We start from the raw sequence: 23,532 nt of genomic DNA, 5'->3' as shown, positions 1-23,532 counted from the left end.
TTTTATTTCAGTTTCAAAGCTCGGTTTCCATGTTTGACGTTTGCGGTAGTGCTTCTTCTTCTTCAGGAAGAGCTGAGAAAATCCAAAATAAGTCTGGAAAATGCATCGAATGCATCGAAAAAGGTTATCGTACCGACACCATATACACCGATTTGAAAGCAGCCTTTGACCGCGTCAACTACAAGATTTCTCTAGCAAAGCTAGACGAATTGGGTATTGCAAACGTTATAATAAAGTGGATGGAATCATACCAAACAGGTACGGGGTTATCAGTGATAATTGGGCCTCACAAACCTAAGCAATTCCAGAACGACTCAGGTGTCCCCACAGGGGAGCAAACTTGGTCCGCTTCTTTTCTCCATTTCCTTCAACGATATCCTGTGAGCACTCCTGAAGAGTGCCCGGCTTGCATAGATATGCTGATGTCCTAAAAATCTATAGCAAGGTAAAATCGAGCACCGCCTGTCAGGTCTTAAAAACGTTACATTAACAAATTCAGCGATTGCATGAACTGCCTAGCTATCAGTATTCCAAAATGTGCTATCATCTACTCCAGCCGCAAGACATATACCATCAGCTGGCCCTACAACATATCTGAGTTGCCCATTGAACGCTGCGCGTCTTTCAAGGATTTAGGAGTTTATCTGGACGAAAAACTAACATTTCGAGAACATTATTCGACCCGCATTGCGAAAGCCAATAGGAACCTCGGCTTTATCTCAAAAAATCTAAGCAATTTCGTGAGCCTTACTGATGGTGATCTTCTTACTATCCGTTAGTTCGTTCTATTTTGGAAACGGCCTCTGTTGTTTGGAGCCCAAATTCCAAGTTTTGGTCTATAAGAACCGGCCATGGCAGATTCATTAAATACACTTGAAGATTCCTGCCATTGAATAACCCGTACGATCTTCCTAGTATAATCAGGCCAATTACTTGGCATGGGAAACCCTTCAGAAACGCCGTATTATAGCACGAGCCGTATTTGTGAAAGAAATTCTGGATTACGGAGCCGGTTTCACCGCCTTTTTCCGACAAATAAACATCAACGTCAGTCCACGGATATTAAGAGGTCGAGAACTCATCCTTATTGACCGCCAAAAAACAAATTATGGTCAACGTGAACCGCTTCGGGTGATGTGCAGAATCATCCATTGGTTTTATGAAGATTGTTCCAGAAATTATAAGCACACCTAATGTCAACGGTAATTTTGAACCGAGTTTTTTTTTCGAATTCTACTGGCTGCGTCCTTTTGTTTACACATTTCTGTACATGATAACATCAAAATGAAAACATTTAGTTTGTGATTACATTTCAAATTGCGTGGTCTTAATCCGGAGAAGATAAAAAGTATCGTGCACAAGTGGTCTACTGTGAGTGGAATCTCATTGAGAAAATTGGCCAAAGAAAAGGATTTGATCGTCGGAGCGGTACGGACAGCTATTAAAAATATGGTGAACATAGAACATTTGAAGATGAACAGGGGTGTGGTCGAAAATCTGGTCCTGTAAGTCCTGCTATCGACAAAAAAAGTCAGGGATGCCTACAAACAGAAACCATTGAGTTCCGTTCGGATGTGGCGAGAAAAGTCTTGATCTCGACGTCTAACGTGATGCGTGCTAAAGAGCGACTTGGGCTCAAGACGTACCGGAAGCAGAAAAAATCAAATCAAGCCGCTTCTGTCAAATCAAGAGCCCGGAAACTGTATGATTCAATATTTCGCAAAAGTTCTGGGTGCATTATCATGGACGATGAAACGTATGTGAAATTGGACTATAAAACCCTTACCTGGGCCACAATACTTAACTGTATGCAAGGACAAGGATATCCCCGAACCGGAGAAGGCCATTTTCACCGAAAAATGATACGATGATAAGTAATATACATCCTTGTCTCACTCTTGCAGTTTCCGGGATTGGATCGAACAAGAAACCGTCGTACAGGACTTTGCACGAGAATGTCTCGTACCGAGCTTCGATGAAGTCCATCTCATTTGGAATTCCTCGTAAGAGCAGCCTAGTTGTGGAATTCCTCGTCGCCTAAGAGCAGCCAAGTGGTGTTCGATCAAATGTTTCTTCGAAACCAACGAACATCAGCAGATGAGAGTCTTGAAATTCGTTGATTTGTTCCAGTATAATTCGTAGCGTAGGCCTACACAAAAACATCTGGGTCGGAATCCACGTTGTTGCCGTCGGGGTATTGCGTTAAACTTCTCCTGGATCTGGTTTAGGATCACTTTAGCAGACTCCTGTGGGAGTTGTACAGATCTATGTTATGCCACGCCAGTTACCGCACTCTGTCTTAGGTCTCCTTTCTTGGGAACTTTTTGCGAACGAATTCTGGTTTTTTGTTACGTTTTAGGAATGCTTGAATCACACACTTAGGTTTTCGGCATTCGCGACTTCCTATCAACGTTGTAGTTTGCGGACACTTATTGAAGATCTTATACGGTACAACTGTGTTCGATGTTTACTCTTGAGCTCGAACTCGCGGACATCGGCTGAAGAGGAAACTGTTTCGCCAACTGAGGTATATCACAAGCCCTTTTCAAGTTTTGATGCTAAAACTTGTTTGCTAAACCAACAGTGGGCTTTTCCGTTTGGAAGCTTCAATCACTTTTAATACACTTAAAACTCTCTAGATACTTACATGTCTACAAACATATATTTTTTATAGGTTTTACTGCTTGACCTCTATAACATGAGAATGCAAAAATGCTCATTTAGCTCCAGCTGCTCCTATCGCAACCGATACAAGTAGCAGGCGGGCACACTGTTGGTGATTGATTGGATTAATCTTTCTGTTTTACCTCCTCTCCTCTTGGCCGTTTGCAGGATCTCGCAGTGTCGTGTGGCCATGCGTTTCCGACAACGAATGCAGTAAGGTTCCGACGGCCAAGTGTTCCATATACGGCTTTTGCCAGTGCCCCGGCCGGCTACGTTTTCTCTACCGATGTCAGACGTTGTCTGCCCGAGGTTCCCTATGGGTTAGCTTGCGAGGAAGCGGTTCAGTGTTCTCATATGCTTACCGGTGCCAAGTGTGACGCTGGTAAATGTACCTGTGACCGGAATTCACCTACGTTCGAGGCCGATGCCGGCGGTTGGTCAATCTACACGGGCCCTGCAATGATGTGAGTACACAACTAACGTCGATGAACGCATATTAATAAGCTAACAACGCACCAACCGCTGATTACCTGCCATTAATTTTCTGCTGTGATGTTTCAGGACATTGATTGTTTCTTCAGCTACAACCGGGAAGCGGTGGAATGTAAGGATGGAACATGCCAGTGTGCCCATGGTTTCTACGAGCGAAGCACAAATGTTTGCCGGCGAAGAGTTTCAGGTGGGTGTTTTAGTCTGTTATTAGTGCAAAACGAACTCTGGTGCCCGCAATGTACTTGACCCCTGCTAAGAGCTCGTGTTGCTCTTCAAACATTAATTGTGAACGTGCAAAGTTTCAGAAGAAAATGAGTTAGACTGTAGAAATCGAAACTCTGGAATTATGCAAATTGTAAAATTCTGGTTTGAACTTAAATATTCGTTAAAGTTTGAAGTGTTTCAGTTGAGTTTAGGTTTTGTTCAATATTAACTTTTTAACATGTTAGTTTGCAGCCTTTTGAACAAACATCAAAAAAAATTTGACCAGGATAATTTTTTTTTTTTTTTTTTTTTTTTTTTATTTACGACACTTTACCATCCTTGTGGCATTCGTGTCTGCATAGTTTATATTTTACAAAGTTTCATAGATTTTGCATTTTTTCAGAAAATCTAAAAGGGGCTTTTCACGTGATTCTTCATTTTTTAAAACATCGAAGACAGATCCTTGTATATTGTGTTCCTCTCGGGCCTCTTTGTATCCATAGCAATCCGTCAGAATATGTTGAACAGTGGTCTGTATACCGCAGAATTGGCAAACTGGTGCAGGGCTTTTGTCAAACAAGTATGCGTGTGTTAGCCTAGTGTGTCCTATGCGGAGTCTTGTAAGAACACGCTGGTCTGAAGGACATTTCCGGTCTTTATATTTCGAGGGCATGTATTTATGTTGTCTGAGGAATGATTGGTTTGCGTGCCATCGGTGTTCCCATGTTCTCCACACCCATAGAAGAGGTAACAGAAATCCAATGCCTTTTTAGCAAATCTCTGTGCCGAAAATGCTCTGAAATGTGCACTGTGCCGAAGACGGTATGTTTGAAAAACCGTAACTGGCATAAGGACTCGGCTTTCAACCAAAATTATGCATGACCACTACATTCAAGCGAAACAAGAAAAACATTTTATGGGATTTCGTTCCTATTGGATAATCCATCCCAGAAACAAGAAAATAAAAATAATAACCACAGCGCCGTGGGGAGATTCGAACTCAAATCACCAATCAAATCGTCTTACCAGTCCGACATCTTAACCAGTGTACTATTCGAGCTTCATGCAGGATGAGGGATATTTGTCATAGGCTTTCTGTCACCGATCAATTCCAAAAAAAAAACGCACAACGGCGGCTTCCCGGCGTTTGGCCTCCTTTCAATGCATTCCTTTGTCTTTTGATGGAAACGGGAAAAGGAACGGGAGTGAAGGAAACGGGAAACCCATTGAATGAGAACTGTGCTTTGCTTACTGCCTGCTATTACATACACACGCTACATATACACAGCTGCCAAAGCCGGCCAGCTTGTTTTGTTATGGAAACGGGAAAGGGAACGGGAGTGGAGGAAACGGGAAGCCCATTGAATGAGAACTGTGTGCTTACCGCCTGCTATTACATACACACGCTACATATGCACAGCTGCTAAAGCCGGGCAGCTTGGCCGGTGCGTGGTTGTTTGCCGGTGAATTGAAAGAATCCTTTTGTTGTTGCTTTTGCTACATACACACGCACAGCTTAGCCGTGGTTGTTTGCCTGTGGATTGAATTGAAGCAATGTTTTTTTTGTTGCTTTTACTGCATACACACGCACAGCTTAGCTTGGCCATGGTTTGCCGGTGCCGATGGATTGAATTGGAAGGATATTTTTGTTGTTGCTTTTGCTACATTCACACGCACAGTGCTCGGTTCGCTGGCTGCCTGGTATTGGCCGGTATTTATTTCTATCCTTCTTCGTCTTGTGATGCGATAGGGAGGGACGTTAATTCGTTTTTATTTTGTTTCTTTCAGACATACGCAATTCGGTTAACTTGGGAGGTTAATGCCGGTGGCAGCAAATCGAATCAGCACCGGTCGCGTTATCTTCTTGTACCAATGATGCTATGTAATTGACTACACGCCATTGGCACAGAGGCTGAATTTTGGGTGCAGATACTTCTTTTTATGAACCTTATAGCGTCTTGCGCTGGGACTCGAGAATCAGAAGGAGTTGAGTTGTTGCGTGCAGTATTTGCGCATTTGTCCGCTTCTTCGTTGCCTGGTATACCAGCATGTCCTGGTACCCACGTGAAAGTAATGTTGTGATTACGGGTGTGATTCTCCATAGACTGAATCCATGGATGACGCGAATTTCCTTTGAAGAGGGCGTCCAAACAGCTAGCTGAGTCGGTTAAAATAAGAGTGCAACAATATCGGTTGATTTCCTGAACAGCAACATTTAATGCATACGCTTCCGCTGAGAAAATGCTACATTCGCTAGGTAGAGTGCAGCTTATTTTTCTTGGCGGTATGTAGATCCCTGCTCCAGTTTCGTTGGCATTCTTTGAACCGTCTGTATAGACTTGCTTGTGTCTCGAATACTTGTTTGCAATGAACTCGTTGAACTTCGGAAGTACGGTTGTTTGATTGCTGCCTGCTTTTATATTTTTCCTCAGAGTGTTGTCTATATTTGGCGGTTCATCATACCATGGACGCTCCGTTAATCTTGCTACTGGATAGATGTTAGGTACCACTGCGTTGGTGGTTAATTGAAAAATATGCTTGGATCTTTCGGTTGTTGATGTGCAGCGATCGATGCCTTTCTCAACCATACGAATTCCCAGCTGTGCTAATTTTTGAATTATAAGCAACCGAAATGGTAGAGCACCAGATTCTGCCATCAGAGATTCGATGGGGCTTGAACGGAAAGCACCAGAAGACAGTCTAACTACTTCGTTGTAAGTAGGGCATAGGATTTCGTTCATTAAATCCATGCTGCAGCTGGTAAGTCCAACTCCATACATCAACTTGGATGTTATGAGTGCGTTGCCAACTTGTAGGAGAGTTTTTCGGTGGCTTCTTTTGAGTTTATACCCGAGTATTTTCAGAAGTCGGATACGGTTAGAGCAACTTCGCTTGATATATACAAAGTGTTCGCGGAATTGCATTTTGGAATCCAGAAGCACGCCCAAAATTTTCATTTTTCTTACTTGGGGTATGGGTTCATTATTCAGTTTGATGGGTCTGCCGCGCTTTCGATGTTTTATTTTGCACATGTGCATTAGCATGGATTTAGGAGCCGATAATTTAAACCCTACACTTTTTGTCCAATTGGTGAAAGCGTTGACAGCTGCCCTCAGCTGTTGGCGAATTGCTGTCTTGTTTTCTCCCTTGGCAATCAGAAGTACGTCGTCTGCATATAGAAGAATTTCAACGTTCCTGGGGATCACTTCGAAAAGTGGTTGCATAGCAACTAGAAACAGCGTGACTGATAGCGTCGAGCCTTGGGGAACTCCGTTTTCCGCTTTTCGTGGGCTGGACAACGACCCGTTCGCCGATACTCTGAAAGTTCTATTTTCGAGATAACTGTACAGAATGTTTAGTAAACGGCCTTTGATGTTCCATTTTCTCAAAGTATTCAGAATATGTACCTTATTCGTCGTGTCGAAAGCTTTCGAAATGTCGAGAGAAACTAGTTCAACATGCTCTGAGTCATTAATCTTTATGAGTGTCTCAAGCTGTGCTAAATGTGTGTCAACTCCTTGGCCAGCACGAAAAGCATGTTGACGGCGGTCTAATCGGCTGGTGTCTTCGAGTTCAGTGATCAGACGTCGATTGATCATGCGCTCAAACAACTTCCCCATGCAACTCAAGAGCGTTATAGGCCTGTATCCATCTGGTGAACTACGATTCCCGTCTGGCTTAGGGATGGGGATGACAATGCCTTGGCGCCAGGATATTGGAAAATTACCCGAAGTCCAGATCTGGTTGTAGAGCTCCAAGAGTGCACGTTTGGCGGACGACGACAATTTTTGGAGAAGAGGATAGCCGGTATTGTCCTGACCAGAAAAATTACCTCCTCGTCGGTCTAACGCCCAGAGTAATTCTTTCATTGAGAATTCTCTGTTGTATTTTTCCTCCAGATGTGGCTGGTTAGAAGTCGTGGACAAGGATTGGATCTGGAGCCTTTTAGGACAGCTAGAGTTGGAGAACCGTTTCTCATATTCATCTGCTAGCGCGTTGCAGACAGTGTAACCGTCGCTGGTCGCTGGAAGATGCTGGAAGATGAAGGTCGATATTACAAGAGCTTCGTTTACCCTGAAGACGGTTCACGCGATTCCATACGTCAGAAGATGGAGTTTCCGGATTAATACTCTCAACTAGTTCCTCCCATGACTTCTGTTTCGCTTCATGTACCATTTTGCGGCAAATAGATCTCGATTCGTGAAATTGGGCTAGTGCTTTTGGTTTCCGTGGGTCGTTGTCGTCAAGTCTTCTCAGTGATCGTAGAGTCTTGCGTCGCTTTTTAACGGCCGATTCGATGTCTGTGCTCCACCAAGCAACTGCTTTCTTCCCAGGTTTTCCACTTGTCCTAGGAATAGTTTGTTCTGCCGCCTCGATGATTCGTTCGGTGAATTCGTCAGCTGAAAGCATTTCTCCCGGGATCAAGTTATCATCCGTCATTTTTTCGAAAGCTTCCCAGTCAGCTCGTTTATACAGCCATTTTCGATGCCGCATTGGTTCGTCATTGTTACCAAAACTTCGTATGAGTATTGGAAAGTGGTCACTGTCGGAAGTGTCCGGAAGAATGTTCCAAGTAAACTTGTCGGAAAGAGTTGCTGAGCAAATGGAAACGTCCATTGCTTGGGTTTTACCTGTTGCTGAGTCGACACGTGTGTGCGAACCGTCGTTCAAAACAACAAGTCCGTGGTCCACAGTCAGCCCTATTAGTTGATTACCTCGATTAGTCGCTGGTGTTGGTCTTCTTGTAATGTGGCTGCCCCATGCAGCGTGGTGCGCGTTGACATCTCCTAAGATCATCAGCGGTTTTGGTAGAGAAGTTAGCAGTGCGTCTAGGTTGTCTATGACGTTACTGTCACTGGGTGGAAGGTAAACGGAGACAAGGGTCATCTCTACTGGAGAGTAGATACGAACCGCTACAGCTTGGATATCGTTATTCACTGGTAGTCGTTGGAAAGGTATCCCTGTTTTGATAGCCAGGGCTGCACCTTGTCTGCTGTGAGCGGAGCATGATCCCAGTAGAAGGTGGTAGCTGCGACCGATGAAATTTGAAGCCACGTTATGTGAACCAGCATTTGTTTCTTGTAGACAAATCACCAAGGGTTAAAACTTTGATATCAGAAGTAGCAGTTCATTTCGATGCGTTCGCAAACCTCTGATGTTCCACTGGATAGCAAGGGTTGTGTTGCCAGGTACATCTGGTTCCGTTGAATCTATGGAGAGACGGTCGGCTGAATTCGGCGAATCGTTAAAACGTGTTTGTATACTTGCCAGAGAGGGCAGCTCCCCCGTGTCAGATGTTACCGGAAGTTGTTCAATTGTGGCCGGTGGTGTAGAAGCGGTTAAGTCTGACACGGGGAGATGCGTGTTTGCTGGATTCCTGCTTGGAACTGACTGTAGCCTGAGGTTTCTGGGACTTCGATTAGAGATGTCAACACTAGTGGGATTGATATTCAGGTCACAAGACGAGGGGAGAGTGTTTTGGACATGAAAATCTCCGTACTGGGAGGTGGTGTCATCTGTGGGATAAGATATGGCTGGGTCTGATGCTTGTAGATGGATTTCAAGGGTACTTGCCATGTTGGGCATGTTCCCCGTGTCAGCCGTTGCAGTATGTTGTTCGTGGTGTCGTGTATTTGATGTATTTCCTGCAAAAGCTGACACGGGGTAGTGCCTGTTTGCTGGATTCCTGGTTGAAACTGATTTATCAGTACTTTCGTACTGGGAGGTGTTATCTGTGGAATAAGATGCGGCTGGGTCTGTTGTTGAAAGTTGAAATTCGAGGATACTTGCCATGGAAGGCATGTTCCCCGTGTCAGCCGTTGCAGTATGTAGTTCTTGGTCGGGTGTAGATGATGTATTTCCTGCAGAAGCTGACACGGGGTAGTGCCTGTCTGCTGGATGCCTGCTTGTCAGATGCGTATTTTGGCTAGAAGTGTGTTCGTTCCTTATTCGGGTACCTATTTCGTTGCTGAGTTGGTTCTGCGTTATGTTGGATGGTGCGGGTAATGTAGAGAGGTCTTTAGTTGAAAGGTCACGGTTAGTCGTCATAGTCGTCGTCGTCATCGTCATCTTCAATCATCTGGCAATTTCCGTGGGAGTTCTGCACACTAGTGGTCGGGTGATCTTGGTGTATTTTCTTGGGTGCATTATCATGTATGGTGGTAGGCGAAGTTTGCATGTACCGTTTTCTGCTGATGCTACGATCTGGATGTTTTTGTGCATTATGGTGCTGACTAGTGCCTTGCGAAGTTATTTGGCTGGCTGTTACAGTTTTTTTTTCCTGAGTCTTTACGGGAAATTCTCGACCTTGTAACTGTTTCCGTTTCATTATTTGTTGGTCTTGTGCTGATTTGACTTGCGCCAGTTTCTTGGTTGATTTTTAATGCGGCTTGATGTACAGTTTGGAGAGCTTCTAACTGAGATTTGAGAAGGGAAAAATCTTTCAGCTGGTTTCTAAGCTTCTCTACTTCCTTGTGCAACATTTTAATTTCCCGGTCTTTGTCGGAGTGCTCATGAAGTCGGTTCTGCACTTGGCTGGAATATGTGTTGTTGGGACTGGTTCTTTGAACCTCATCTCTGGCTTCACGGTACGTAAGGCTTTTGTCAACCTTGATTCGAACCACTGCTTCCTCCTTTCGGAAGACCGGACAGCTCTTGCTGATCGGTGAGTGGGCTCCTTCGCAGTGATAACAGTATGCAGGGTTCGGGCAGGTTTCATCTTTTTCCAAACTGTGTTTTTGGGAACAGTTAAAACACACCGCTTCGCTCGAACAGTGCTTACGGGTGTGACCGTAGGCAGCACAGCTGCGGCACTGTAGAACTGATGGGTAGTACGTGCGGACAGCAATGCGTAGCATGCCAAAGAGTATGTGTTTTAGTTTCTTTGTTCCTTTAAATGTCAGTATGAGAAGTGGCGTGTTTTTGATGGCACCAGTTTTCTTGTCCTTGGATGTAATCCGTTTAACAGCTGTGACACCTTCCCGACTCAATTCTTTTAGAAGATCACTTTCGCTCCATTCTTTTGTATCAGGCTCATAAACAACACCTTTGGAAAAACTGTAAGTTGGATGGTCGACTACTTCTACGGCTGTTCGTTCATCATCCATAAGGTGGGTCATTCTGCACAACTTGTTATAGACTTCTGGTGATTGTGTTTTCAGAATGTATCGGTCACCGTTCGCTTCCTTGACAGCAGAAACCATATGTCGATTTCCGTAACCGACAATTGTTTCAACAGATCGTGATATTAGAAAAGGATTTTTTGGGAGTGCTGGTCGATTGTCGTCGTTATCAGAAGCCGCTCGCAGGAGCAATATGCGAAGGATACCATCATTTTCGTTGTTGGTCATCCATGCTGGAAATGACCCTCGGTCGTCTGGCGGATCTGGATCCCTCCCTGCCATACCAACTACGATGAGAGATTACCTCTCAATCGCAGAAAGAAAACTTTTATCGTTTCGGCGAAACTGAATTGCACTAATTTTTTGCTCGGGTTGTCACAGAATGAAAACAAACAGTTTTGGATATGTTTACGACGATTTCACAGATATAGCGAAAAACTAGCCCACTTTCGTGTAAAACTAGTTGGTTGGTGATACTTCCAACAGCACGTCGCGTAAACTAGGAATTTCCGAAGTGATTTCACGATAAATTAAGGAAAACTTTATCCGATATATCAGCGCGTGTACTCTGGAGTGGGTACCCGAGTAGAAAGTGACCAGGATAAAGTTTGAGAAATTTTGTTCGGAGAAGGATGGTTTAACAATATTTTTTTTTTTTTGAGTACCGATCTTCACCGATAGTTTTCAAAACTTTTATATTTTATAATTTTGAAATTTTACTGTAAGCGGTCAGATGTTAGCATTGCCCGTTATTTTTGGTGAACAGTTTTTCGACTAATCTAGAATCAGTCATTCAGAATTCAAAGGGGCCGGCATCGTTTTCAGTTCAATTTTAATCTTTTACTATTCCTCTGCAACCATCATGATCCACAGCTGGTGATGCGTGTCTGGTGAACGAAGACTGCGAAGATGGAAACGGAAACCGGCAGTGTCAGAATCAAGTCTGCGTCGAAGAGACTGCACAAACAAAAACCTTCAGAGATGTGGGCGTTCAAGCGCGTACGCAGGACCAAACGTTGGAGGCGAAAGAGAAGAAGACCTCGACCAGGGATCAGCAGCTGCAAACGAGTGACAGCCTTGTGGAAGGCAGAAACTATGCGAAGACTATCACCGAGGAGCGTCGGAAGGAAAGCTACTCCAGCGGCGCGACGGCCAAGAGAGTCAGACTGTATTCGAGTATCGAATCACCGCTTAAGGATGAAGAAACCCAGCGCTGTGAGTAGTTGCCCGAGCATTTCAATCACTCTAGGGTTTTCACATAAGATTTTTTGTTCTTTCAGTTGGCGATTCCTGTTCTGACGAGAGAGAAGAATGTATTGGACTGCCATATTCGGTTTGTCGAATGGGACAATGTGTTTGCCGTGAAGGATATTTCCATGTTCAAGGTGCTTGTAAAGCGGAGTTGGGCGAGCACGTAAGGGTAGCTGAAGACTGTGGAGGTGGACAGTACAAGCCAGTTTCGGGTAGATGTGGCTGTGCAAACAACGAGTTTTATAACTACGATATGCGATCATGTTTAAAAGGTAAGTAGACAAATCTTGGACACATCATCCTATGATTAACGCTCTTCAAATTTTCAAAGGTGCTCAAGGATTTGGCACGTCATGTACAGCTAGCAGTCAGTGTTCTCCATATGGAGCAGCACTATGCCCGCTTGATGCTTTTCCCAAACGATGTGCATGTTATCCATATGCAACGTATGATGCCAACAGACAGATGTGTATAGGAAAAAAAGGTTACGAGGAGTTCTGTGAGAAGGATACTGATTGTACTCTGCACAATGCACGCTGCAGTGGCGAGAACACATGCGTTTGCCAACCGAACTTCGTCTATGTCAATGAACGATGCATGCCCTCTAAAGGGGGAGCTTGCGAAACAAAGGCAGATTGTGGCTTCGAGAAAGCACGATGCGATCCAGACGAGGAAGGCGAATCGTCAAAGACTTGTAAATGTGAACAGGGGCACCAGTTTCACAACAACGAGTGCCTTAAGGATGCCGAAGCTTACGAAGATGCTTGTAGCATCAACGATCAGTGTGCGCCGCTCCTTGGACCGCTGGCAAAGTGCAAGGACGAAAAATGTAAATGTGACGAAGGTGAAACTCATTACAAAGATGGACAATGTCATCCGAAAAAAGGTAATTTTGATTGAGGCTCTGCGTGACTAGTAATGATAATCAAATTCAAAGTGGGTTCTTACGACTGCTTCGTTATCAATCCAGCCACATCTCTTTAGCCTCATTTTTTACGGAAAGTTTTAACTCAGTTTGATAAAATAATACTGTAGTATTGGTTGTTCGATTAAAGTCCTTCCCGTCTCACCACATTACCTGATGAAAAATATTCCTCCAATTCACTCGGTCCATGGCAACCGTTCTCCAACTTCTCGAGCATGCCACATTCGCCAGATTTCGCTCAACTTGGTCTTATCACCGCGAACTCGTGGTTTATCCTTCGCATCCACACTACGTTTCCTTGCAAGCCGCCGCCAAAGATGGTTCTTAACACTTGTCGCTCGAATACTCCGTGTATGCGCAGGTCCTCCTCGAGCAATATCCACGTCTCGTGCCCGTAGAGGACAACCGGTCTAATGAGCGTTGTGTGCAGGTTAAACTTCGTGCGAGGGCTAAGTCTTCTCGACCGCAGTTGCTTGTGGAGTCCATAGTAGAGACGACTTCCGCTGATCATTCGCCGCCGGATCTCACGGCTGGTGTCATTGTCTGCGGTCACCAGTGAACCGAGTTAGACAAAGTCTTCGACTAAATCCAGCTTGTCACCGTCAATCGCGACCTTGTGATTAGCGGGATTGGATAGAATATACTTTGCCTTGGACGTTTTAATCATCAACCCAATTCTTCCTGCTTCGCGTTTCAGTTTGCGGTAGATCTCCTCCACCGCCGTGGATGATCTGGCGATTATCTAAATGTCGTAGGCAAAGCAGATAAGTTGACGGGATCTGTTGAAAATCATGCCCAGCATTTTGTCCACCGCTCGTCGAATAACACCTTCTAGCACAACGTTGAACATCATGTAGGATAGACTTTGTCGAAGCCCTCTACGCGATTCGAATGAACTCGACAATTCACCCTAAATCCGCACACAGCACTGAGCTCTATCCATCGTTGCTTTAATCAGTCTGGTCAGCTTCTCGGAGAAGCCGTTCTCGTCCATGATTTTTTATAGCTCGTCACGGTCGATCGTGTCGTATGCGGCTTTGAAGTCGATGAATAGATGGTGCGTAGAGACTTGGTGTTCACGGCACTTTTGAAGTATTTACCGTAGTGTGAAGAGCTGGTCCGTCGTAAAACGTCCCTCAATGAAGCCGTCCCACGAATCTGCTTGTTTGTGTAGGCGGCGGAGTAGGATTCGGGACAACACTTTGTAGGCGGCACAGGAGGACAGTAATCGCTCGGTAGTTCTCACAGTCCAATTTGTCGCACTTCTTGTAAATGGGGCATATTACCCCTTACTTTCACTCCTCCGGTAGCTGTTCTGTGTCCCAAATCGGGACCATCAACCAGTGTTTTCTTCGCGATTATCAAAAAACACATCTTTCCGTGACAACAAACGTCTTAAATTTACTCTTTTATTTCCAAAGCCTCCTATGACTATCAAGAACATTTTCACTCATGCTATACTCATGTCTATCTCTTTTTCACTCCCTTATCACTCGCTAACGGTTTCAGTAAGCACCGGTATGATTAATTTCTATCTCTTTTCTTCTTTTGATGTAACCATTAATAACGATACATGTGAGTTCTCGATCTATACTTGTTGTTCATTGTTTTCCTGCATCATAATTAAAAAGGGCTAACTTTAATTTACTTCTCAATTTCTTATAAATTTTACATTAATTAATTTTTATAAATTTTTTTAACTACATAATTTTTCCATTGCTTTTTCATATTATTTACTAGTATTTTATACACTACGATGTACGTGGGTACTGCTCAGAAAGATTGAGATTGAGAGATTGTTTTAAACTTTTTACCACATGCCAAATGTTTGTTCAGCATCGTTAGACTATTTTTAAGGGATATAACCATAGGTAGAGTTGACACTAAAATCCTTCTCCATCATTACTTTACATAGGGACTGTATCGAAAACTCTTTAGCAACATTTTTCTTTTCTTAAGTTTATTATTTTATTTTTCCTATTAGGTTTATTGAAGATTAATAGGATTAGAAACAACATCATGGTTAACATGAGTCAAAAATTATGTTCTAAACAATGATCGCACTTTTGATGAAATGCCTTCCATCAGGTTCTGCACAGTAGCTTTTGTGCATTTCCTGGATGCTGCCTTCCAATTTTCTTGAATTGTTCCATGTTTTGAGAAACTGTCCCCTCCTTCCTAAAGATCGTCTTCACAATCGCCCAGTATCGTTTAATCGGTCGGAGATCTGGACAATTTGGTAGATTGATGTTTTTCTCGCCGAATTGGATGTTGGCCACTGCAGTACAAGCTTGGCGGAATGTGCAGATGCCAAATCCTGCCAGAAGAGAGAGGGAAACGGATGCTTTTTATAAAGGGGTAGCAATCTTTTTTTAAGCATTCATATTTGTAAAATTTGACATTTATTGTACCTTTCGTGAACAAAATACTTGAACACAGACCACAGGTACAAAAAGCTATACTAGAACCTTCTGCCTAAATTTATCCATAGCAAACGTGCAGTCGGCATCATCCACCTCCTCATCCGTCGATTTCGTGTAGAATTGTGGCCCGGAAAGCGTTCCTGAATCCTGTTTGCCGTAGGTTTCGTAGTACATTAAGATGCACCTGTTGCTGTTGACAAGATTCCGTTCGTAAAGTTCCCCCGTCCTTGTTTTTGCTCGAGAATGTTGCTATACTGATTTCTTAGGTACCTTCCGCTTATTATACGTCTTCAAGGAGTTCCTGGCCTTGATTCTCTAAATCATCACAATGCTGGTTTTGAAATTTTAGCCAGATCACGCGTTGATACCAATCGGTTACGTTTGATATGAGTGACTACTTTAGCATTCAACTGGGGCTGACTGGAACCAGGTTTTCTTCCGGATCTAGGCAGTACCTTCAAGGGTGACTCGTTTCCATATTTGTCAATGAAATTTTACACGCTTGTGTGATGTTTTTACTTTACTACCGTTTTGCGATTTGCCGAAGTGCAAGTGTGCCGAATTTTCTTCCTAATTTCAAGATCAAACCATATCGAAGATGAAAAAACTACTCCGAACAAATTGATTGCACAACACTTTTCAAGCATGTAAACAAACTTTTGCATGCATGCACACAGAAAAAAGTTTACCCTTTTTTAAGTAAACTAGTTTAAAAAGTTGCTAATGACGTTTCAATATAGTTCTTAGAGCAAGTTCACTGGTGTTGTGAAAAAGTGGTAGAAATTTTGACACTTTTAACACATTGTGAAAATTTTTTTCAAGTTTTTTTACAACACGTGTTGTATTTTCGCTTGCTGAGATGCAAAAATAGCAATATTTCTATCACATACGGTTGAAATAGAAACAGTGCTGTAAAAAAAATACGACGCCCAAATATCTTGAAAACATTTTTACATGGAAAAATTTTCAAAATGTGCTACAAGTGTCAACATTTCTACCACTTTTTCCCAACACAAGTGAACTCGCTCTTATGTACATAAATGTAAAAATCTGTTAAAAACCCACAAAGGTGTATCTAAATATATTCTTTATTCTGTCAACAGAACTCAACGAACGATGTAGTAAATCAAGCGAATGTTTCGTCGAAGACGGAGCCGATAATGTTGAATGTCGGAACTCGACTTGCCAGTGCAAGTTTGACTATTCCCCCGACGTTGAAAATCAACGCTGCGTTCAACCACGGCATGGTAAAAGTAAGTCTGCTTCTAATTTTTTTATATTGACCACACATATGAACTATGTTCGTCTTTCCTCCAGATTCTTCCGGACGACCCAGTGCCCTGAAAGTAATCACGCTGCTACTGACGAGTGCAGCAGTTCTGATTACAGGATCAGCTTTGCGAGATGCCTACTATGCGTAGTTTTATTACTTCAGCACACACCGTTTCGAAATGGCTAATCCGAGCAAAATTGTACCATATAATACGGCTTAGTTCTAGCATGACAATATTCTTTCGAACTAAAAAAAAACTATCCAGCAATTCCCAAGCAACAACCCTAAATCAACAACTATACAAAGACAAACTAACGAGGAGAAAAATCAAGCTAATGGCACCTGTTTAGAGTAGCGAATCGATAGAAATCACCAAAACGAAAATGTATTCTAATAATAGTTTTTTTTAGGAAGTATTGTAGAACTCAGAAGCAATAGTAACTCTGACAAATTCATAAATTGATAAATCGCTGGTTGTTCGTAGGACATGTAGGATTTTTCAATTCATCGGAACATAAATCTAGTTAATCCAATGAAACATATCGGAGGGCTTCACACGATACAGTTGATTACAGTAGGCCCATGTAGATACCGAAAAAAAAAATATTTAAAAATCAAGTTGTACAAGAGACAGATATCGATTGTTTCAGTTATCAGCAAGATATTAAAATCATAGGCACGGTTGTTAATGAACGATATTACGATTCTTTTTTTTACAAATAAAGCAATTATCAAAAGTTGATTGTATTTGAGACGCCTTTTTTACGAGAATCCATTTTGTGTTGTGTTGAGAACTGATGACCGGGCCTACGAAATCCTACTGCCGAAAACATCGATCCAGAGGCAAATTTAAAGCAGAAGAACAGGTTTTTAAATTCCGTTGATTTGTAATAATCAAGAGGTTTATATTTTCGTGTAATGAAAATAATCTGAACGTTAGGTCACATTTATCTTTTTTTTTTATAAGGATTTTCATCTTTTTAGGATAATTCATCCCTGAGGTTGAAATTATCTTGCATTTCCATCCAGTATTTAAGTAAATTTTCTTTTCCGTTTCTGGAGCCACGAACGTTTCCCTTGTTTGTTTGCCACAATATGGTTGGTAACTATTTATTGAATCAACGAGTTTCAAATGATTGATTTTACCTTATTTTGGTAGGGTAACAAAACAAACGATGCTTTGATAAAAGTGGCTCCAGAGAGTAAACTTCTGTTAGAAAGAACAATCGATGGATACAAAAAAGGTTAATTAATATGTGTGCCTCTGCCTACTAGAAAAATGTTTGAAAATTTGTTTGAGCGAGAAAAGTTGTTCAATTGTTTTTTTCTTGAACCATTAAATCAAAATAGTTATTTGTTCAACAAGCTGCCAAAAGTGTTTTTTTTTTCAGCACGAGTCATAAAGTCATCCAATGAGGCACACCGAGTTGGATAATTACGTCGAGAAATCTAATTTTGTAACGAGTGACAAACACAGTTTCTGCCATGTCGAAAAATACCTTTATGAAAATCAAATTACATATATACCTGCAGACGTATTTAGTTTTCCTTTGAAATTAAACAGTGTCGAAAAGTGTCATTTTTTGACTCTGTTTTGAAAACTGTATCGAAAAAATACTACTTTTCGTTACAAAAAGCAGGCCTTCTCAAAACCAAACTTTGTAACGAAAAACCCTCATTTTAGTATGAGCAAGTTCACTGTTGTTGGGAGAAAGTGGTAGAAATTTTGACACTTTTAGCACATTTTTAAAACTTTACCTTGCGAAAACATTCCAGGATCTGTGGCCTTCAACGGTTTTTACAACTCGTGTTGTGTTCTCGCTTGCTGTGATATAAAAATAGCAATATTTCTATCACATACGGCTGGAATAGAAACAGCGCTGTAAAAAAATACAACACCCAAAGATCTTGAAATCATTTTTGCATGGTAAAATTTTCAAAATGTGCTGCAAGTATCAAAATTTTTACCACTTTCTCCCAACACCAGTGAACTTGCTCTAAGGAGTTGCAAACAGTTATTTATGTATCAATTTGCAAAAAGTGGATTTTTCAGCACGAGTTGAGAATTTCAAAATCCAACAAGGCTTGCCGAGTTGGATAATAATGTCGAGTGCTGAACAAATCAACGAGTTGCATACACAATTTTATGCAATTTCGAAAAAAATCCAATGACATTTTATTTATTAACTCTTATTCGTCCCAGAAATTTTTACCCGTTAGAGTTCGTGTAGTGACAATTTGACAATCTTGACTAAAACCGCTATATCTCACTTTTTTTAAACCGATTTTTACAAAAGATATAGTTCGTAACGCAACTTAAATATGTTTTTCAGACAATATTCAGCTACAATACTAGAAATTTCCATTATTCAAAGTCTACGAAAAAAATCAGAATAAACATGCTTCGAAAAAGACTGCTGATCAGCTACGGAATATTCAAAAAATGTAGTTGGCGCTGACGTGTGAATATTCTGAAAGAATTCACATTTATTCTTAATATATAGCAGATTTTATATTGTGTTTTAGGCTTCCATAAAACCTTTCATATTTATTTTTATAAACTTGTTCGAAACATTTCGTCAGTTCGCAGTAGGCCTTGCTCGGAGACGGACGTAGATTTCCATTCGTTGCGCTTGCTCTATCGGTCCCACCCAAGTGCAGAAAATACACATTGCATGAATGGCGGAATTGCGGTCGTTTCGCAATGTAAATTATTTCGATATTGACTATTTTTTGAAGAAAAATTAAAATTTTGTGGGATGTTGCTCAAATTTACAAGGAAGAGTGTCTTAATTGCCATGTGGATGGTTAAGTGAAAGTGAAAATAGTATTCCAAATAAATGAAACATCAGTAGAATAATCTGCAAACGTGTGTCTGCTTGGAAATAGGGAAGAAAAAATTTAAATCAATAAACTGATAGAGTAATTGAATTGCAGAATTATCCAAGAATCTGTTCGAGTTCTGGGAAGCTCTGGGAAAAATGTGTTTTCGATCATGCTAATTAAAATGTGCTTCGACTGGATGGTTCCACGTCGTTCGGCTTTTCTGTTGGAACTTGTTCGATGCATTTTATATTGCATTTTAGTGCCCAATGTGTGAAAATCTTGAAAGCTTGAGGCAAATGATCAAATATGGACATCCAAACGTGTTTGGTGCAAATGAAATTGGAACTGCAAAAGGTTATTGCCACGTAAAAAAACGCGGGTTTTAATTAGTCGGCATCGTTTAGTTCTTTTCCTCCTGTTGTGACGTGTTTGTGCATGAGCCGAATTTCCCCAGCTTGCTGCGATTGATTGTAATGATTGAGCTTGCTGGCTAGTGAGAAATAACCGCAATATTAAAAAAAAGAATGTGTTTTTGGTTCAGTATTAAATGAAAAAAGCGTGGGCCAGTGGTAGTTGGTCTTGTGTATCCCTTGTGAGGCCCTTTCGAAAATTAGCAAAATTTAAAGTGATAAATCACGAGAAGTGAGAGCAGGTAGAATGTTGTTGGTTTTTGTCGGCTGGATGCAGTTGTGTAGTGGAATTTTTGCTTAGTGATTGCTTGTTTAAACGAAGTGGAATTGGAATTTGTGCTTAGTAATTGCTTGTTTAAACGAAGAGCATGATAAGACACGAATCCAGAACTGTCATCTGATGCTGAAGAAGGAATATAGATTGGCTTGTGCAGAAAACTGTTGGCTTCAAATTAAAACAGTTGCCTATCAGAAAACGCATCCCGCGCATGGAAAAAATAGGAATTAATTCCTACCACTTGGTGAGATTGTTCTTTTTTTACTTCCTTTCTTTGATATTTCGATTTCAACTGTATAATTTTTAACGTTCAATCAGATGCCAGCTGGCCAGGTATATACACGGATGCCGGAATACCTGTAGTAAATGTATAGTATTGAACATGTAATACATTTTGAACTGCTTGCGTACCTGGTCGAATTGTTCTTCCAAAAAATTACTTACACTGACACATAAAACATACACTTCATAACAGTTCACACGAAGCCATGGTGCCGGGTATGGAATCTCAGGGTCATATAATAATAAATTTTAATCCACACTTTGGTCAAACTGCGGTGAATCTGTGCACCCATGGTGGATTATCAACATAACATACATACAACATACTTGTTCGAAAGATTTCGGTTTTGACGCACAAATAAAAAAAATTACAACACAATTTGTTTTTTTTTCTTTTCAGTTCGGCAAAAAATGTGAATAAATTCGGGAAAAATCTGGGCTTTTTCAATAAAATCCAGGCAACCAGACCGGACCGGACTTTTCCCAAATTTTGTATTAATATCCGGGCAAACCCAGATAAAACCGGTCAATCTGGCAAGCTCATTCTAAATTCAGCTTCCTTGGGTTAACCTACAAGAAGCGCATGTCAACAAATAAACACTGAATTCAATAATACATAAATATATTGACACACTATAACAAACTATTTTTTACCGCTGAAAAATTGACCGAAGCTTGGTTTTGGGATTACAAACAGCCGAAATGGATGGATGAGGAAAATGTTATTGATTCAATGAAATTCATTCCCTGTTTGAAGACGAGTCACGTTGGCTCACAAAAATCAATCCAGACATGTTGTAACACCCATTGCACAATGGGGAAAAAAGTCTATAAACCGCGAAGAAATTCAAGATCTTTCTTCTTACACGAGTCAAATCTGTGAAAACATACTTGCCATAAGTAAACATATCCGGAAAATCGATTGGACATAGACACCGCACGAACTAACGAACGGAGATATAGTCCTTTTTAAACCCCTTATTCCCCTATGATTTGTAAACAATCCAGAAAAACACTGATTTGGACTAGTAAATTTGGAAAAAAAACTGACCTATCCTATGAGTTTTTTTTCGATGAATCAAGTGAAGGCTGTTTGAGCCACCGCGCGTATCGGGAAATGGAGTTATGAATTAAATAAAGGCCTTTTTGACCCTCTGGGTTTATTGTCCCCTCATATGATACACGGAAAAATAATCATGCAAGATCTCTGGCGAAGCGGTGTTCAGTGGGATGAACAAATGCGCGATGCAGAATTTGAGAAATGGACTCGATGGACTCGCTTACTTAGAAAGGTGGACGAACTTACAATTCCACGACACTATTTTGGTGGAATAGCAGTCAACGACACCATTCAACTGCATATTTTTACGGACGCCAGTGAGTATGGCTACGGATGTGCAGCTTATTTCCGGATTTCCAATGGAGCTCGTGTCGTCGTAAATCTAGTGCGCGGAGTATCGAAAGTAGCTCCATTAAAACATCTATCTATCCCTCGAATGGAACTCCAGGCAGCAGTATGCGGTGCTCGATTGATGTCCAACGTTTGCGATGGACATTCGATCGAGATAAAAGAAAGATTCATCTGGACGGACTCAACCACTGTGCTTAGCTGGATAAAAGCAGATCAACGAAAGTATAAACAGTTTGTTGCTGTGCGTATCGGCCTGATACTATCGCTTTCCGAACCGGAAAATTGGCGTTGGGTACCAACCAAAGAAAATATAGCCGATTGCCTGACTAAATGGGGGAAAGATACGAACGGACGTTGGTTTATGGGACCTTCATTCTTGTACGAGAATCCGGAGATTTGGCCGAAACAACGATGTCATCGAAAAGATCCAACAGAAGAACGAAAGGTCCATGTTCTTCTACATCTTCCGCAATTTTCCTCGCCCTTGATAGACCCCGCTAGAATCTCTAAATGGAATGTTCTAGTGCGAACCATAACAACTGTGCTCCGATTTATATCAAATTGTCAACGGAGAGTTAAAGGTTTGCCAATCGAATCCGTGCTGACCGAAGATAAAATGAAAAAGCTCGTCAAACGATTCGTTCCCTCAGTTGTTGTACCGTTGAAACAAACTGAGTACAGTCGAGCAGAAACCGTATTGTGGCGTATCGTCCAAGTGGAATCATTTCCTGACGAAGTTGAAATTCTTACGAAAAATCGTAATCTGCCCATGGCGAAATGGGCGAGAATCGATAAATCTAGTCCCCTCCATAAATTCTGCCCATTTTCCGACGAATATGGGGTGGTTAGAGTCGAAGGAAGAACTGCTAACGCCAAATATGCCAGCTTCGATGCACGTTTCCCGATTATCCTGAACCGAAATCATATCATCACTCAACGACTTCTGGAACATCACGTTTAACCCCTTACGTCAGGCCGTTCAAATATGTTGGGATAGATTATTTGGGGCCGATTGAGGTGACTGCCTGCCGTAATCTGGCAATCTGACGTATGTGCCAGCGAGTAAAATTTTCAGTATGGAGCTTTTTGCAAAAACGTATTTTTTATTGAGCCTCCGAGCCAATTTCAATAATCAAATCTGTACACTATGAGTTTAAACAATGACAAAACATTGCCAATTACATAATTTGTGGAAAAAGGTTTATTAACGGAAGTTATGTTACCAACGTCATTTTGTTGTGGAAACAGCAGTTATTTTCCACTGTTTCCAAGACCAAATGACGTACATCCATCGTAGCATGCGACAAACCATATCCAGATATTTTCTTTCATAATCAGTCAAATATTTGCGGCTCGTGGAGCTGTATCTGAACCAAAAAAATGGAATTTACAGCTGAGTATGGTAGCATGAGCGAGAGTGAGCCTGAGGATAATCCGGTAATGGAACAGGTGCCTGGACTAACGAAGCGTATTCTTCAATAGGTTATCCAACTTCCGCGAATCGAACGTTTCAAGGACGTAATATTTTCCAAGCGAATCGTTGCTCTTAATGAGACTTTCGCGCCTCTTGGAGGGGAAAAGAACGAAGCAGTCCACACTGTTTTGTGGAATGAAACCATAAGCGGTAGGAAAGCAATAGATTTGGCGAGTGTTTTCACGAAACAACTTATGTCGATTGCTTCTTCAAGTCGAGTTTTGTATTGGCTAGATAATTGCTCTACCCAAAACATAAACTGGAATTTGATGATTCATATATCTAATATTGTTAGAAAACTCACCGCTCATCAAAACTGATAAGGTCACCTTTAAATATTTGGAAACAGGACATACCTTTATGTCGGCTGATACATTCCATGCGGCGGTCGAGCGAAGCATAAAGAAATATCAGTCACAGGAACTCTACACGTTCTCGGACTTTGTTGAGTGTGTAAAGCAGTCTAATGTTGGAAAGGAACCATTTTTAACCGTAATGA

General features: G+C 41.6%; 1 protein-coding gene and 1 pseudogene across 1 annotated transcript; both read left to right on the top strand.

Moving 5' to 3' along the window:
* Positions 1-17,095, top strand: part of LOC129738265 (prion-like-(Q/N-rich) domain-bearing protein 25) — a 20,808-nt pseudogene extending 3,713 nt beyond the window's left edge.
* A 4,249-nt stretch (positions 17,096-21,344) lies between these two features.
* On the top strand, positions 21,345-22,520 carry LOC129738264 (uncharacterized). The gene has a single exon (XM_055729447.1). The coding sequence runs from the start codon at positions 21,345-21,347 to the stop codon at positions 22,518-22,520; it is 1,176 nt and encodes a 391-aa protein (XP_055585422.1).
* Positions 22,521-23,532: the final 1,012 nt, after the last annotated feature.

Source organism: Uranotaenia lowii, chromosome 1 (assembly GCF_029784155.1).
Source record: "Uranotaenia lowii strain MFRU-FL chromosome 1, ASM2978415v1, whole genome shotgun sequence".
NCBI classification, from domain to species: Eukaryota; Metazoa; Arthropoda; class Insecta; order Diptera; family Culicidae; genus Uranotaenia; species Uranotaenia lowii.
This window is presented reverse-complemented; position numbering and strand designations above follow the sequence as displayed.

Excerpts from the sequence above, each read along its gene's own strand:
- LOC129738264 (XM_055729447.1), top strand. The coding sequence starts at position 21,345 with ATGCAAGATCTCTGGCGAAGCGGTGTTCAGTGGGATGAACAAATGCGC.